We start from the raw sequence: 16,891 nt of genomic DNA, 5'->3' as shown, positions 1-16,891 counted from the left end.
GCATTTGTGTTAAAGATGAAGCCTGAAACGACCTGGGTCTCTAAGGTTTTTAGTTCTGTAAAGGAAAGATTCTTGAACTTCATTTCATACTTCAATATCGCAGTATAAATTTTTATTTTGTATAAGCAGAAATACAGCCAAATTTTCTGAACTCCCTTATTTTAAGTCATTTTTGCTATACTATTTCTTTTTTTTAATTTGAATTCTTCTCTTCTGCTCCCCAAGTAAAGGACTACTGAGAGAGCACATCACAGCATCATTAACATAAGCTAGGTTAGCGTTAGTGAGGCTTACTTTGTACACGTAGATCAGGATGTGTCATCTGAACTCCGCTGTGAGTTTTCTTTTTCTGCCTGGACAGAATAAAAGCACAGCCAGTTATAAGTATTAATGGAAGTATAGCATAAGGGCATAATTTCTGAGTCCTAGAGAAGCAAGTGAGAGTGCAAGAGTAGCATGTGACTCTGTATTGTAGTCGGTAGGAAAATTTTCATTCGCTTGCATGAAAATAGGATTTCATCTTTTTGATGTTGAAGAACTGGGAAAAGGAAAATTAATTCTACATAAATTGTAGTTAGGCTTATATTTTGATAGTGAATCATGTTAAGATCCTAAGTTTGATACATATTTTGTAAAAGTAGAGAGTTTAGCATTTTCTTACATTTCTTGACGCGTATGGTAGTTTTAGTAAGCTGTCAGAAGTAATCAGATCTTCAGGAGAAAAAAATTGGGTAGATTCTTCTTCCTATCCTAAGGCTAAGCAAACAGGGAAACTCCACCCCCACATGCAAACTGTTTTGCCTAGCAGAACGCGACACCACTGTTTGTGGCCAGCCAGAGATCTTTTGCATGTACAGATTAATTGTCTATGTATGTTTCATTTATGAACAGTATTTATTTTTGTTTTTACTGGGACTTGGAAAATTATATAATGTTTTTCAATACGGCAAATGAACCCTTGGAAATTACTTTGTCATTTTTATTTTATTTATTTGGGGATAAAACATACTATTTAATGTTAAGCTGATCAAAGTTATGCCTCGTGGGAATCATGTCTGTTAGTGACATCCAGTACTGTCTTACTGTCATGAAATCTTGATTTAGGATCCTGTCAACTATGCCAATTTGTCACAAATGAGTGGTTTAGAGGCCGTTTAAAGAATCACCATCAAAAGTATTAGCAGAAAGTGATTTTAATAGAAATTTATAAATTGTGCGACTTAACAGAGTTCAATGGCAAGGTTCACTCTATCAGTTACTACATGGATGAAGCATACAAAGGAAAATCAAGTTAGGATTGAGCTAGAATGATTTCTACAGAGACCGAAGACGCAAAAGGGTAAGGGAGACCCTCCCGTTGAGTCACGAGGTTCAGAGAAGACCCCCTTGCTTTCTAAACTCCTGATGGAGCTTAAGTGCAGCTAGGTCCAATCTTAGTCTTAGACTTGGACAACGGTTTATGTCTAATACAAAAGGGTAAGGAAATACTCGCGTTGAGTCACGAGATTCAGAGTAAACCCTCTTGCTTTCTAAACTCCTTAGCTTAGGTGTGGCTGGATCCACTCCTAGTCCCAGACTTAGTCAACGGTTTATGTCTAAGGGATTATATGTGTCTGGCAACAATCTTATGACTGTGCTTTTTTTCATTAGTACATGAAAGGGCTGTCAGCTTTGGGTTTTTTGGTTTTGTTTTTTAAGTGTGGAAGAATACTGTAGTTCTTTATTTTGGCAATATCATGACTGCTTCTAGGTTATTGCCTTCAGTATTCTATGCTGTAGGTGCCTGGAGTTCACAGATTATGTTGATAAATTGTTAAAGGTTCAGAAAAAAGCTAAGAAAATCATGATAGGTTAGAGTCTGTGCCTTGCAGTGTCAAATACCTCAGTCTTGCTTCTCAGTCCTTGGGAAATATGTAAAGAGTGTGTATTTGGTCAAACAGGAATTGATTAAGCATTTCCTGAGTTAATTAGTTTGAACTAGAACATCTGGGAGGAGGAGTGGGATGGGAAGAGGAACTCTAGGGGAACTTATCTTGCAGCCTGCATTATTTGGAGCTAAGTTGTCAAGACTAAAATCTTAGTGTTCCCTGCTGACTTTATAATGAATGAATATCATTTAGCGTTGTTGAATTTTTGTTCCTTATGGGGAGATTTCCTTTGATGTTTTAGAGATGTAATGTGGATTACAAGGTTCACACCAGCAGCTTCCCAAAAAACAAATTATGTTGCAAACTTTATAGGTTCTGTGCCTTTTAATATGATGTTATTGTAGAAGGAGTATGAAAAGTAGTATGATAAGGCTGTTGGAGATACACAAGAGCCTTTTTTTTTTTAATATATATATTAAAAGCTATATTGAAAATAATATGCTTCCTTGAAAGCAATTAGCTGTTTAGTAATTTTCCTGGTATTGTGATTTATTAAGGTTTTATGACAAGAATCGGAAAACTGCACAGTAATTTTAAGAAATTCTTTTTCTCGGTATGAGGGTATGTTTTGTTGGTTTTGCTTGTTTGTTTTTTCCTTATGACTTCCCTTTAGGGGTGGGAAGCTTACAGAAGAGTTAAGCTTCAGCTACCCAGACATTTCCATCAATATTGCTTGGTTTGTTTCTTTATAGTTCTGTAATTTCAGAAAGATCAATAAAGTTATTCTACGTTTCATAATTTTCCAGTTAAGGCTTAAGTTACTAGGCTTTTTTTCAGAAGAAGAAACTTTGTTTACATTATTGAGGTAGGGGTGGAGATATAATGGGTTTTTTGTAGGTTTTACTGTATGGCTTTAAGATGATAAAAATGCAGAACTTTATTTGAAGACCTAATTTTTCTAATGTAAGTTGTGATTTCTCAAAAGTTACAATTCTGCTTAGGATGATGTGCGGGAGGGATGGCGGTGTGTTTTATTTTGCTTTTTTTTTAATTTAATTAATGTTTTTTAAAATTTGATTTTAGGTTTATTCTTTTTGGTCTGGAAATGTTATCCATAATAGTAAAAAAGTTTTCAAGTATTGCCTGTGTGTATAGTACTGTCTATTGTGGGTGGGTTTTTTGATATTAAAACAAAGTTGGCTTTTTTTTTCAGGCTTTCCTCTGTCCTTTTCTCATCTCCACAAAAGAAAAGAGAATGGAAGGCATGTTATTTTCTCTGGGCACAATGCTTAGCCTTTACCACAAAAAAAAAGTGAAAAAGGAAAAACTTTCCCTCTTCCTAATTCTAAACTTAAGGGGGCTTGTACTTGCATCTCTGTTATTTTCTAACATCTTAATAAAGTTACTATGACTTGTAATTATGAGCCCCCTTTTCTAGATGTGATAAGTTTGACGTTATGAAAGGTATTCTTAAAAAAGGCCAAATGTGAGTGCATTGTGCAGATTGTGAGGATAATTGGCATTAGTTTTTTGTTTTGTTTGAAAAAGTATTAAAAAAAATATGCATTGGAAACCTAATCCAAATATAAGTCTATGAAATCCTCTCTTTAAAGTAAGAAGAACCCTTTCCTTTGCTGGATTATTAAAGTCTGATTTATACATTTTTTTAGTCAATGGGAATTCTGTGGGAATATAAGTATTTAATTGTGAGTACTTTAATTTTTTTTGCGATAACTTGAATAGCAATCTAGCAATCTCCTTATGAGTACCCCTTTATATATTTTAGTAGTAAGATGGACAAGTTAGGCCCACCACTGCGAACTGGAAGAGATGTGCAAAGGTTTTATGACACTGATACAAAAACAGACAGTACCATCAAAAGACCAAATGAGTTGTTGCCTATAAAGAAGTAAGTATTACAAATCAGCGTGGTTTATCTGTTTTGCAGAAATGTTCCTCCAAAGCATTGGAATAGTAAAAGTGTGACCTTGACAAACATCTGCTGCCCAGTATGTCTTCAATATAAATGCTGAGAAGAGTATATAATATAATTAGTATAAGTATCTGTTTCATGCCAGGTAAACAGCTTCATAGTAGGAGAAGAAAGATGAAGACTTTTCTCTGATTTGATTTCTTCTGTCACTGATTGATTGTGGACTAAGAGTAATGAACTTCCATCTTTGTAAACCTAAGTTAAAACTTAATTTGCATGATGTAAAGTTGAAGTAAGCATTTAAGCCTGATAACTGTACAAATATCTGTCTTACAGGCAAATGTTTTATGACAAAGTAATTTTATTCTCTTAAAGTCAAATATTCATCTATCTCCTACCTCTGTAAGAGAGCTATGGTGGTCCAAGAATGTAAGCCAGGGAGACTTTGTAATGAGAGGTAAAGTCTTTTATTAAGTCCAACTTATCTCATATAAACACTTCTGAATATTCAGCAAGTGTAAGATCTAAGTTTGGAAGAAAGGGTATTCCAATCTTTTAAAAAGGAAATAGATACTATATTGTAGTTAACCCTTTGATATAATTTGGAAAATACCAAATTCAAATGGGCTGATTCTTCATAAACAATACCTCAAACCGTATTGCAAAAGAGAAATTAGTAATGAATTATGTGGCACATACATGGAATGTAATGCTTTAAATAGTAGAAATGTGCCGAAATCTCTTAATGCTGTTTTAGTGTTGCAACCAAAGCTGAAGTATCTTTGATACAAGGCCAGAATATTTGGACTTGGGTTTCTATTTGAAGAAGCAAAAGGAATGAAAACGGGGGGAGCTCTTTTTAGACAAACAGAATTTTTCTTTTTTTTTTTGTTCCTTTGCGTGTTTGGTTAGAGCTATAAATCCTATGAACCATCAAAAATTAGGTCAAGTTTTCATTTTATAATACATTACTAAGATGTTGAAAACTTGGCTAGTGAGTTACTAAATGTGCTTACTATAGCCCCGATCCATAGAGCAGTGATTTGATTTTTCGTTTTGAGAGAACTTCTTTAAGCGTATAAACACTTACTCTGCTCTTCATAACATCACTGTTGTTCTTATTCAGATGTCCACTGAGTTCATTAATAGAATCTGCCTTCCTTGCATGTTACGTGCCAACAGCACTGGACAAATGTGAATAGCTACTAGACATTGTTAAATTCAGCATAGCAATGTGGATGGTTACAGTTCATGGCAAAGGTTTCTGGACTTCGGCATGCATGGCATTAGTCATAAAGAACTTATTTATGATTTTGCACAGAACTATGAGCTGTTGTACGTGACAGTGATAGCTATCAAGAATACCTGAAAATGCCCTGTCTAGGAAGCAAGCTTGATATTTCAGTATTTTATGGCAAAATCCAAACAAATTGTGAATGCGTAAATAGAAAAAGACAAGCTTCTTTTACATGTTTCTTTCAGTTTTTCATTTTGCAAGCAGTGCTAATTCAACTAGTTGTACAACATGAGCTGCTTTAGGAAGGGAAGTCCCCTTCAATCTTATTTCTTTTGAAATTGAGAATGGATAATAAACATCTTTAAAGGTATGTCCAGATTTTAAGAGTTCAAGGTGGCATTGGTACACAGCCTCATCTGCTGTCAGACTTCGTTAATACTTCACGTGATACAACTTAGAACAGGGGTTTATATAGCTTTGCAGAAAAAAAAAAACAAACAAACAAAAAAATCCAACCAAACAGAAAAAACAACGGACAGGTGGATAGAAGTGGCAGAGGTTAGACAGATCAGAAGAGACCAAGCTGCGGTGATAAAAGTTGAGATAATCAAGAATGTCTGACTTCATTGGAAGACATCTGTCTCTAGAGATCAGATTGGAACTTAAGGATGCAATTTCAAGATTTGTCTTCAAATATACATGAAACTTGATGCTAATTATGTGTCTAGATCTGGGATGAATAAAGTTATAGACAGTGGCAGCCTGCTACTTCTGTTGATTTACTCATCAAAAATGGCACAAATCATTGCAATTAATTATAAGACTCGTATTAAAGTTTCTAGTCTGAAAATAGATTTGGTTTTTTCTGAATTTTTAGAAAACTAATTGGGGAAAGAAATCTGCAACAATTATATGTTTTAACATTTCAGAATTAAGATGTCCTGTTAAACCTTTAATAAATGATATTTTTTCTGTTCATGGGACTCTGCCTCCCTCAATAGACAGGGTGGACGGTGCACTTTCAATGTGGCTTTTCAATATTCTGATTCCCTCCCCCCCCCCCACCCCGGTTCAATCAGTGGCCTGTATGCTGTACTAGACACCATACAAATCATAATTTTAAGACACTGATTTCTGGGAAATTTCTCTAGTATACACCTAGTATTAAAGCATCAGGTGAATTTTCAGAGTACCTAGTGGGATGAGGGTATATTATACATTTTTAGAGAATTGAACAGTTAAAATACAGGAAAGAATAGTGGACAATTTTTCATGTTAATTTCTTTCAGATATCTAGGACTCCTAGCTTTATGTTCAAAAACGATTGATTCACAGTATACCCTGAAGAGATTTCAGTTTAAGAAATTAATGCTGTTAGTTTTGAAAAAGTAGTATGTTGGTCCCAAGTTGAAAATCCAGAGAAAACTGAGTCAGTAATACTTTTGAAAAATTTGTTTTAAATTACTTGGAGTTGTCTAAACAGAAATTGAGACACAATTCTGTTCTTTGCATGGTTGTCTGATCATCCCTGATCCATGATGATCCATACTGTTTCTGTGTCTACAGCTGAATTTTTCTTTATATGCTTTTCTGCTTCCATAACAAGTAAAGTAACAGTCCAGTATGTTCTTTCCACTATTGAGCTCTAATGAATTTTACTGAATTATAAGCAAAAGTCTCTCTTCAGTGTAAAACAAGATGGGAGAAATAACACAAGATAGAATATTTAGCATCTGTACTGTTGTGCATACTTCTAACAGTGTAATTTAGGTTACATTTAGAACTTTTATCCTGAAATTCTGTAACTGCCGAAAGACTGACATAACTTTTAATAGGTTTTAATTCTGATATAACTTATGTAGTGCTTTTCAGTCTGCACAGTATTTTTTTTAACTAAAACCATCTTTACAATCTTCTTGCTGAATAAAAGGACAGACAGGAAAACGAACGGAGAAGGCTGCTGTTCTGCCCAGCGAGCCAGAATCTTTGATGGTTCCACTCTACCTGTTGCATGTAGAAGCCATTCTTGTTAAACTTGAATACCTCAGTTAGATATAATTTCACTTGATTTAATCTTAAATTTAGTTCCTGATTTCCACTTTTGTGCTTAATCATTTGATCACTTTTCCACTGAAGTGTTTAGGTGATGGAAGAGCTGAAAAGCCATCTTTAGGCTACGCTCATAACATGAAGGAAGAAATGTTTTATGCAACATGTCTAAAATTCAGGAGTTATTACATTGTTCCTCAGTTGTGTTAGTATTGCATTTGAAGTTACTGGAGTTGAATGCATTTCCATATACATACTTTGAAAACCAAACCAAGACTAAGTTTCTGTTTATAATTCTGAAAGGAGCAGTTAGGTTCATCTGAAGGGAAGAAAAAACAAAATCACTTTTGGGTTTTTGTTGCTGATTGGGCTCTTGGTGACTGATTTTTTAAATGGAGTCTTGTTTTAATTTTTTTTTAATGTCCATGAGCCAGTCCCAACTTAAATTTCATTTCTGCATTGGTGTTCAAGAATGAGAACAGAGAAACTTGGTGGGTCATGCACAAGATGTCATAGTCACTGAAGTCTTGCCAAAGAAGAAGAAATCCCAGTGAATGGTAACTCTTTTGAGCAATGATGAAAAATTCTGTCCTTGGTCACTGATGATAAAAAGATGCCCCTTCTTATCTCTTTTTCGTAGTGCTACTCAAATTTTTCAGGGGATTCTGATGTTTGTCTACTCATCAAAGTAAGCAGTAAGATGTTCTTTATGTTTAGGATGTGCTATTCATTGCATATTGGCTTCTCAAAACCCATGAGTCTGGAGGAAAACAGCTTTCACAGCTATGTGGTCATACTATTGAAGCTAACTTTAAGAACACTGTGACAGGCTAGAAAAAAATTAGGCCCTAATGCCCAGCTGGATAGACTTTCTTTCCTCTCCTCCTTCTATTTATATTTCTAGATATAATATTTATGCTTTGAAGAAAGAGGATCTAGAGAATTATCTGAGAAGTATGCATCCTAAATAAAGTCTGTGGCTATGAGGAAAAAAGTCTTGTGACTCACTTCAGATTGGTCACAAAGTATTGAGAATATGGTATCCTTTCTACTTTTTTTTTACATTATTAAGACCTGCAGTTAGCTGCTTTCTATTTCTCTGAAAGCCCTGCCAGTCCTAAAAAGTGATTTGTAGTCTGTCAAGATAGACATTAGAATATACTAAACAACCAGTAGTGCAGTGTATTTTGGTGTAATAGCAAGTGAAACACATGAACAGAAAGGGACTTGCTGTTCTGCTTAGCTTGTCATTGTAAGATTCAAGTCATATTCAGTCCAAACCTTGCAAATTCATTCCAAAGCTCTTTTGTCTGCTCGTGGTAGGAAATAAGTTATATTTTTCATACAATTAATTGATGTGTAGATTGTTGAACTCATTTTTTATATCATTTGTAAATGCGTATCTTGTATCTATTTCTGTGTGTATATAAATCATCAGATATTTATTCTGTTTTAGAGGTGCAACAAAAACACGGACATCAACCCCTCCTAGTGTGGCAAGAACCATGAGCTCGGGTGCTCTAACAAACAAAAGAAAAACTAGCAATTCAGACAGTTACTCAAGGTAGCTTTTAACTTTGTGGATTTTGTCAGTAATAGAACCTTCATTAAAGGGGAGTATGTAATACAAAAGATGTTGGGGAAAATATTGTTCTCTGCAGTTAATGGATAACTCATGGTCAATATTATTTGGCATGTTTAAGATACTCAATATATTTTGCATATTTATCATCTAACAGAACACCTTTGTCATCAGCTCTCAGTTGTGCACAGAAGACAGTGTTAGAAATGTCAAAAACCTCTTAGGAGCTGTTGAAAAAATAAGTGAATGGTCTTTCAAATGGGAAGTGAGTGGTTCAGTTGAAATTGAATGAAATTTGCATGCTAAGCACACGAGTTGTCTGTTGTCTGCCCTTTTAAAGGGTGGGATAAAAATTGTATTGCTGTTTTAGCCTTTCTTGGTTTGACAAGCTAAGTTTTAAGTTTCCAAGAGCTCCAGTTAATCTAACTAGTGAATCAAATATTTGATCCTGCTCCTAAAATTTTGGCATTTTTTGTTTTCTTGCAGGGAAGGCGGGTATCTGGAGATAAGTAGGGGAGTCTGGGTAGAGTTATAAGGTATACCACTGCAAATAAATAGGAAGTGTAAGCATGAAAATGACAGTAACAATAGCAGTAATTCACTGCAAGGATTAGAATAATTTTGCATCAAGTTATACTGAACTGAGTTACAGAGAATGTTCTTTATCTGGGGATTTTCAGGTCTGACAGTAAAATTGGGTATGACAGTGGAGACTACCCATCCTCAGTCAATGGAGGAAGTTCAAAAAGCAGCGAAGGAAATTCACCTGTACAGTTATCAAAGTTCTGCCATGAATGTGGAACAAGGTATCCAGTGGAATGGGCGAAGTTTTGCTGTGAGTGTGGAATTCGAAGAATGGTTGTGTGAACACATTCTTAAAAACAAAAAGAAAATGAGAAATTGGAAGCATCTGCTGTGTACTGCTGCATGGAAAGCTAGAGCACTCCTTCCAGTTAGACTTCATGCTGCAAACATGTTGAAACATCATATGGTAATCTTCTGAGTGCAATCTTCTGGTTACACACTTATTTATAAACAAATATATATACTGTATATAAAAATAGCAGGTATCTAAAACTGTGCCATTCAAGGAAGTACTCTTTAATCTCTGTTGGAAATATTTAAAATTAAGGTAAAAATGTGTTAAGTAACTTCAGTGGTAGAAGTGGTTCAATGTTATTTTTCTTGTAAATCCTACTAGATAAAGGATTCTTTAAATCATTTATGTAGGATAATACTTACCCATAGGGACCTAGCCATGAAGAACTTGGGCTTCAAAAGTTTCTCTGTGGAGGCATTTCCTTCATATGTGACAGTAACTTAGATGCTATGTTCTAAGTGAAAACAACATGAGCAACTCCTTAGAAATTCCTAGTTAAAAATGCAAAAAAAGTCTGGATCCCTTTTAACTGTATAACAGTAATATCCTAATTGGACTTTCCAGTTACTTCCTAGGATTTTTTAAAGAATCGAAGTGGAAAAACTACCTGAGAATTCTGTTCACATGTAAGAAGAAAAGCAAGATTTTTGTTTGTGGCTTTCCTCGTTCTGTTTTCCAGTAAGAATGTGTTAATATTTTTATGTATTTATAAGGAAAAATATGGTATTGTCATTTTATTAAGTTCCTTTTGTTCAGAAATACTTGTCTTCCTCCTGTGCTCCACCATGACTAGCATATCTAAAAGTTTTGTGCTTTTTGTCTTTAAAGGTTTCTGAAGGTCCTGCTTCTTTTTTCTCTTCCCTCATTTCCTGAAGGAGAGACAAAGTCTATGCTTATCCTACCTAAATGTTGAACTCTTCTTTTGAAAAGAGCCTTCTTGATGTATCCAATACAAAAAAAAGAGTCCCATAAAAATATATGTTATTAGAGCAATAGAGCCTGATGTAAGTAGTGACTGTTTATTCTTATTCCTGTGCAAATAGCACAGCTTACATTTGAGTCATAATGGAGTAACTGTGTTCCGGTTTATGTGTTAATACCTTATATGGGTTTTTTTGCAATTTTATGTATTCTTGGGCTCTGAACAGCAGCCTCTTGAAGTTAGTAATAAACCTCATTAATTTGTTGGGAAGAAGGGTCAGTCCCTGGAAGTTGTTGTGGGTTGTTTTTTTTTTTTATAAATTACACAGGATATTAAAACCATTCACAAGCCGAATCACTTAACTTGTATCTGAATGTAGTGATTTGTATTGTGAAGTTTTGCTTTGAAGTACTGGCACCATCTTAGTTATGCGTGAAAGAACAATCTGAAAGAACTGAATTGTGCCTTTCCCACAATAAATACACTGGTTTTGTCAGAAATGGTTACTTTCAGCTCACAAACACCATTAGTATCAATTCATATAATTTCTGTGTAGCTTATGCAAAATATAATGTAGTGTTCCATGATAGTATTATGATCATTGTTTGCATTCTCAAAACTCGTGATTACTGTCAATGGGGCCAATTTTGAAGAAAGCATGATTGAAGAAAATGATCTCCCAAGCAGGTACCAGTCTTGGAGGCTGAGCGAGTTAAGAGACTTGATGTAGTCATGTTGCAGGCCACAAACTATTGATGTTTTAGAATTAGTTCAATGGTGTGGAATTGTCTTACACTTTTTATACAAAATTATTTTTAGAAATTATCCTTCATTCAGTGTAGTCTTGTTTTATTATAATTTGCGTAAGCTGGCTGCTGAGCATGGTAATGACAGTTAGAACTGACAAATCTTAGCCAAATTATGTTCTAGGTAGTTTAGGTTCTAGGATCCATATTTTGGCACATTCAAATCTGTACTTGGAAAAATTGGAATCCTGCATCCTTTGCATAGATAAGCCAGCTTTAGAAAATTTGCCCTGGACTTGGGCCATGGAGGTCTGCAGACTGAATTATTGCAAGCTGAGTGTCCATCAGCAAAGATACAAGTCCAGAATAGGTTTGATAAGTTACCAAGGAATCAATTCCTTTGTCTGACTTGATGAATTTCCAGTTCTTGTTTCTGCTGGAAAAATGCATTTAATCATTTATTGAAAATGCTTTCTACAAAGGGAAGGTTTAGTAAGGAAGTAAATACCTTCCAGGTTTTCCAGGATTGCTGTAACTGTAGGAAAAAACATATTGACTGTTTCTCCTTTGAGTTATAGGTGGCGGGTTTCCTAGTTTCAAATCAATCTACATAGAGTTACCATAATTTCTGCCTTTTGAGCTGTTTGTGTAACTTTTTGCTTCCAATGCAGCATTTAGTAAATTACTCGAGTGACACATCATTTACTTTATTTACACTTTCATGATTTATAGCAAAGACTAGACAGGGGGTTAACCTGAACTAAAAGAAGAATTTTAAAAAGATTTCCTGAGCTCCTAATTTGGCCTTACAAGGTCTAGTGAAATATAAATGACTGTTGATAGTAACATTGGATAATGTGTATGTGTTTGAATCTACAATAAGTATAAGCAGACAATGAAAATATAATTGACTGTGCAGTTTACTACTGTATAGTGAGACTATCAGAGGCCTAGTGTGTTTCCACTTTATCAACTGGTTTTGTTACTGAATGACATAGGTTTCTAAAGTCTCTGATGTTACAGACCGTAGACTGTATTACACAAGTTATCAGCACAGATTGCTGTAATTCCATCTCAATGGAATGTTTGTTAGGAAGTAGTAGATTTGTTGTCATAGTGCCCCTGCAGAACTGAATATGGGAAACAAATTTGTTGTATTTAAAGAAAAAATAAACTGTTAAGGGAGATGGACTCTGAATTTTGAATCTTTAGGTACATTACATGTGTCAGGAAGTTCCCGAATTTAATTTATTAAGGACCTAGGTCCAAACCCTTTTGCCCTAGCCCTCCCCCCTGCCTTTATGCCTTGGTTTTCGTGGGATGAAGAAACATGGGTACGTATACTGAAAGAGGAGTGTTCCAAAATGTCTCAAGAATCAAAATATTGATAATTGTGAAGGTAAAACTCCTAGATGAACCATGCACTGCTGATGCACTTCACTGATGACTCTAAACTTAGCTAGTGTCATCCTCTGGATGCCTTGTTGACAGATATTTAACTTAAAAGCCTAAATTCCTTAGAGTTCATGTGTAAAATTAGGATGATATGATTACTCCATTTAGCATCTGTCTTTCCAGTTCTCTGCGTGTGTGTGTATATATACATATATATAGGGTGTGCATGTGAGCACACACGTGTATTTTGTGAGAACTCATAAATTATACAAATGTAAAAAGTTGTTTCGCTAAAGCAGAGTTGATACAAAACAGGACTGAATGCTACTGGAGGATTGTGAAGCCTCAGACAGTAGACTAATGTAGTTACTGTCCATTTAAAATGAAATTTATTGATGTGATTGTTTTAATGATTTCAATACCAATGTCTGACCCTATCACAGACTTTCTTTCACTGTCTGCCACTATATTTTCCTAATGTGCTTACTAAGGTTCTTACATTCAATTAAAAAAGAAAAAAGGAAAAAAAAAAAGTTAGAGGTAAAATTCCATATAGAGAAATAAGGAGAAGGCTGTTTTTGAGGTCTGACCTGTGCGTGTTTGCATTCCCATTCTGCTTTTGTGAATATCTGTTACACAAGGGATGTCTCCATGCCAGAAAGGAGTGCAGGATCATTGGAATTATACTGATATAAGTGCAATGGAGTTATGAAAAATACCAGCTTCAATAATAAAACCAACATAACATAAGGCTTAATCTTTATATGATGTATCTTACACAGGTTTATATTTATGCATGATACTCACACCCTAGGTAGTTTCAGAACTGGAATCTCTGAATATACAGCAACTTAAGTATATGGTTATATGGATAATTATACCCTCAGTCTTACACACCACTCCAGGGAAGTAGGCATGGGGAGGTGCTTTACCCCATTTCAGCTTGTAGGTATGAAATAAACATTTAGGCAGAATTTTTCAAATTTGCCAAAGAGACTTGAAGAGCCATTAAACTCCCCTGAGTGGATTTGAAAAGCTCAACCCAAAGGGTTCCTTGGCTGGGAAAGAGATGGTGGCGTGTGGGGAGCTCTCCATGGTGCTCTAGACACTGAACCGTTCTTGCCGTGCCGCAGGCGGCGGCTGCTCATGCTCTTCCATGCATGCTGCAGGTAGCGAGGTTTGCAGGCTAGTAACTCCAAAATGTATTTTAAGACCTGACGCAATCTTCAAGAGTCATGGAAGTTCTCTGTCATCTGAGAGAGACTAGCTCCTAATTCACCATTGCGACTGAGAGTTAGTGCCTGAAATGCAGTGTGCAAAGAGAACACTTTCATGATGCACGCTATCAAATCAGTGGAAGGAGATACGATTGCAGTAGTTTAAACACTAATAAACAAGGCATGTAGCAGTGCACACTGATGGAGGCTATGTAATTAGTCTGAGTATAAAATGAAATGGTATTGTTTATGTATTGCAGAGTTCCCAAGAAGTGCTAGTTTCCATCACATAGACTGTATATGTGCAAAAAACAAACTTGTTATAAGTTTTTTTTAATCTTGGCTGACAAATTTGTGTTTTGTAAGAGCACTTTTTGCAACTGTAATTCTTTTCAGTTTGATTAAGCTATGAATAATTGTATGGGTTGTATGACAGGGTAGAATTTTCATCTTTGGTGAAACTGGTTTTGGTGACTCTGGTGAAAATAGTTTTATTGCCTTTCAAGTACAGCTCATTGCAACTTGTGATGGTTTTGTTGCTTTTTTTTTTCCCAACTCGCTGAATAAAGTTTAAGTTACCTAATTGTGTTGTTGGAAGAACTGTTAGGTAAAAGATTCTCTAGCTGTATGCAGCAGTTACTTGGTTGATATTTTCTTTGCAATATTCATAATATAAGAGATTACTCTTGCATACTAGTTTGGTGAGTTTTGAGGTTTTTGTTTTGTCATTCCACAATACACATTTCTGGAGGATCCTACTTAGCCCCATTCCATTTCATGTTGCCAGAAAAGAGCTTATTCAGATTTTCTCTTAATTAGTGTTTCTTCTTTACAAAAATAATCAATAGGGAAATCATATTTCTCCGATATGCACATTAGTTTTTGAGTCAGCAAATCAAATATTCAGTTTAATATAGATGAATATTGAACGTAAGTTCTAAATAGTAGTGTATGGTTTACCATAGTTCTATATTTGTATTTGGATTTCTGGCAGAAGCGTGAATGGATTTGGATCTGATCTGTAAAGTGCTGAGTATTCTACGACTGTTACAGTACCTACTTCATATGATTGCTTTAACTCTTGGTGTTCATCCTTCATATGATACTTAGTATGTATCTTCACAAGTTTATTTATTGATGTTCCATGTTTTTAAATGAAGTGTTCATTCATGTGTTTGACGCGATTAATTTTGTCAGCATTACATTTATTACGTTTGCCTTGCCCCTCAGTGCATTGAATATTGTGTTTGTGACCATCCAGTGTTTTTTTGCAGAATTCCTGGCTTTAGTTCCATCTTATTTGGTATATTATGTTTATTTTAAAGTGTCAGTTCTGCCTTTATTAATAAATGTAAATCACCACCTAATGCTAATTTGCCACTTGTTAACAATAAAGCAAATATGCCAATAAAACTTTCTGTGATGCACACGTTTTTGCAGCCAAATGTGAAATTGTCTTAAATAAAATAGCATAGAGATAGGTAAGATCTCTTCAACCTTATGAATATTGTGATGTCTTTGGTCTCAAGTACACCAGATCTGATGTGAGGACCATCCATTGTCTTCTCCTAGTGGTTGGGAGAGAACCACTTAGTTACTTTTTTCAAAGGATAGGTTTTTTTAATTGACTTGCGAGGTGAGATGTGGATTCCTCTGTCACCTTGAAAAATACTCTATACCAGATATTTAAATCAGTGTGATCTGCTTATATAAAGTTAACTCTGTATCTCTTCTTTTTCCCAATTATATGGAGAGTTTAGTTTATATAGAGCCTATCACTGTGTTACCTATAGTAAATAATTCTTTTTTCTTTTTTTTTTTTTCAGACGACCGTAAGGCATAATGTATAACCTAAGCTTGATCTGTGTTTGTTCTCTTTCATGAGGTTAGAGCACTGTTTTGTTGATTAAATGATTAGCCAGAAAAAAGCAGAAGTTGTATTTTTCCCGTGAAGTTCACATATGTGAGCAGAAATCGTAATAAGGGTTTGGATTCCTGATTTTTTTGGCTAAATACAGATGAGTAGAGAACAATTCCTCTTTTCTTTCCTCTTTTTAGGGGAAAGTTCCTCCTACTGGGCTCTTCTGTTTACTTCACCACACCCTCTTCAGAGGAAGGCAGATACGTTTTTCCTTCATTCTGAATGAAATTCATTTATGTGCCAAGAGTCTGCAAAATCTCTTGTCTCTGCTGAGTGTCGTGGTTTAACCTGGCAGGCAGCCAAATACCACGCAGCCGCTCACTCACTCCTGGGTGATTCCTGGGCGACTGGGATTTCCTATTCGGGCCCGTTGTGTGATCAGCGCGACCCACTTACTCCACGTAGCATCGGGTGCATGATGTGTGGAGGGGACCCTCCCTTTGAACATCCAGCCCAGCACCGGCAGTCGGGGTGCCAGGAGGAGCTGTGCTTCAGTACCAACCACTTCCGAAGCAGCTCGAACCCCTTCATATGCTGCCAATATCTCCTTCTCAGTTGGAGTGTAGTGGGCCTCGGATCCTCTGTATCCCCGACTCCAGAACCCTAAGGGTCGACCTCGAGTCTCCCCTTGTGCTTTCTGCCAGAGGCTCCAGGTAGGGCCATTCTCCCCGGCTGCGGTGTAGAGCACATTCTTTACATCTTGTCCTGCCCAGACTGGCCCAAGGGCTACTGCATGAACTATCTCCCGTTTAATTTGTTCAAAGGCTTGTCGTTGCTCAGGGCCCCATTTGAAGTCGTTCTTCTTCCTGGTCACTTGATAGAGAGGGCTTACGATCTGACTGTAATTTGGAATATGCATTCTCCAAAAACCCACCACGCCTAAGAAAGCTTGTGTTTCCCTTTTGCTAGTTGGTGGGGACATGGCTGTTATTTTGTTGATCACATCCATTGGGATCTGACGATGTCCATCTTGCCATTTTATTCCTAAAAACTGGATCTCCTGTGCAGGTCCCTTGACCTTACTTTGTTTTACGGCAAAACCGGCCTTCAAAAGGATTTGAATTATTCTCTCCCCTTTCTCAAAAACTTCTTCTGCTGTGTTGGCCCATACGATGATGTCATCAATGTATTGCAGGTGTTC

At 35.9% G+C, this 16,891-nt stretch overlaps 1 protein-coding gene across 3 annotated transcripts in view; it reads left to right on the top strand.

Moving 5' to 3' along the window:
- ZC2HC1A (zinc finger C2HC-type containing 1A) overlaps positions 1 to 12,408 on the top strand; it is a 44,469-nt gene extending 32,061 nt beyond the window's left edge. The window contains exons 8-11 of one of the 3 annotated variants that reach the window (XM_075141609.1): positions 8,544 to 8,651; positions 9,350 to 9,475; positions 10,114 to 10,227; positions 10,378 to 12,408. In XM_075141609.1, the coding sequence (XP_074997710.1) occupies positions 8,544 to 8,651; positions 9,350 to 9,475; positions 10,114 to 10,227; positions 10,378 to 10,462 (433 nt within the window). In that variant the 3' untranslated portion in view covers positions 10,463 to 12,408. Of the gene's footprint in view, positions 1 to 3,654; positions 3,778 to 8,543; positions 8,652 to 9,349 lie in introns of all 3 variants that reach the window. The other 2 variants (XM_075141610.1, XM_075141611.1) reach the window with 2 other exon arrangements.
- The last annotated feature ends 4,483 nt before the right edge of the window (positions 12,409 to 16,891 follow it).

The sequence above is a fragment of the Calonectris borealis genome, chromosome 2, assembly GCF_964195595.1.
Source record: "Calonectris borealis chromosome 2, bCalBor7.hap1.2, whole genome shotgun sequence".
NCBI lineage: Eukaryota > Metazoa > Chordata > Aves > Procellariiformes > Procellariidae > Calonectris > Calonectris borealis.
This window is presented reverse-complemented; position numbering and strand designations above follow the sequence as displayed.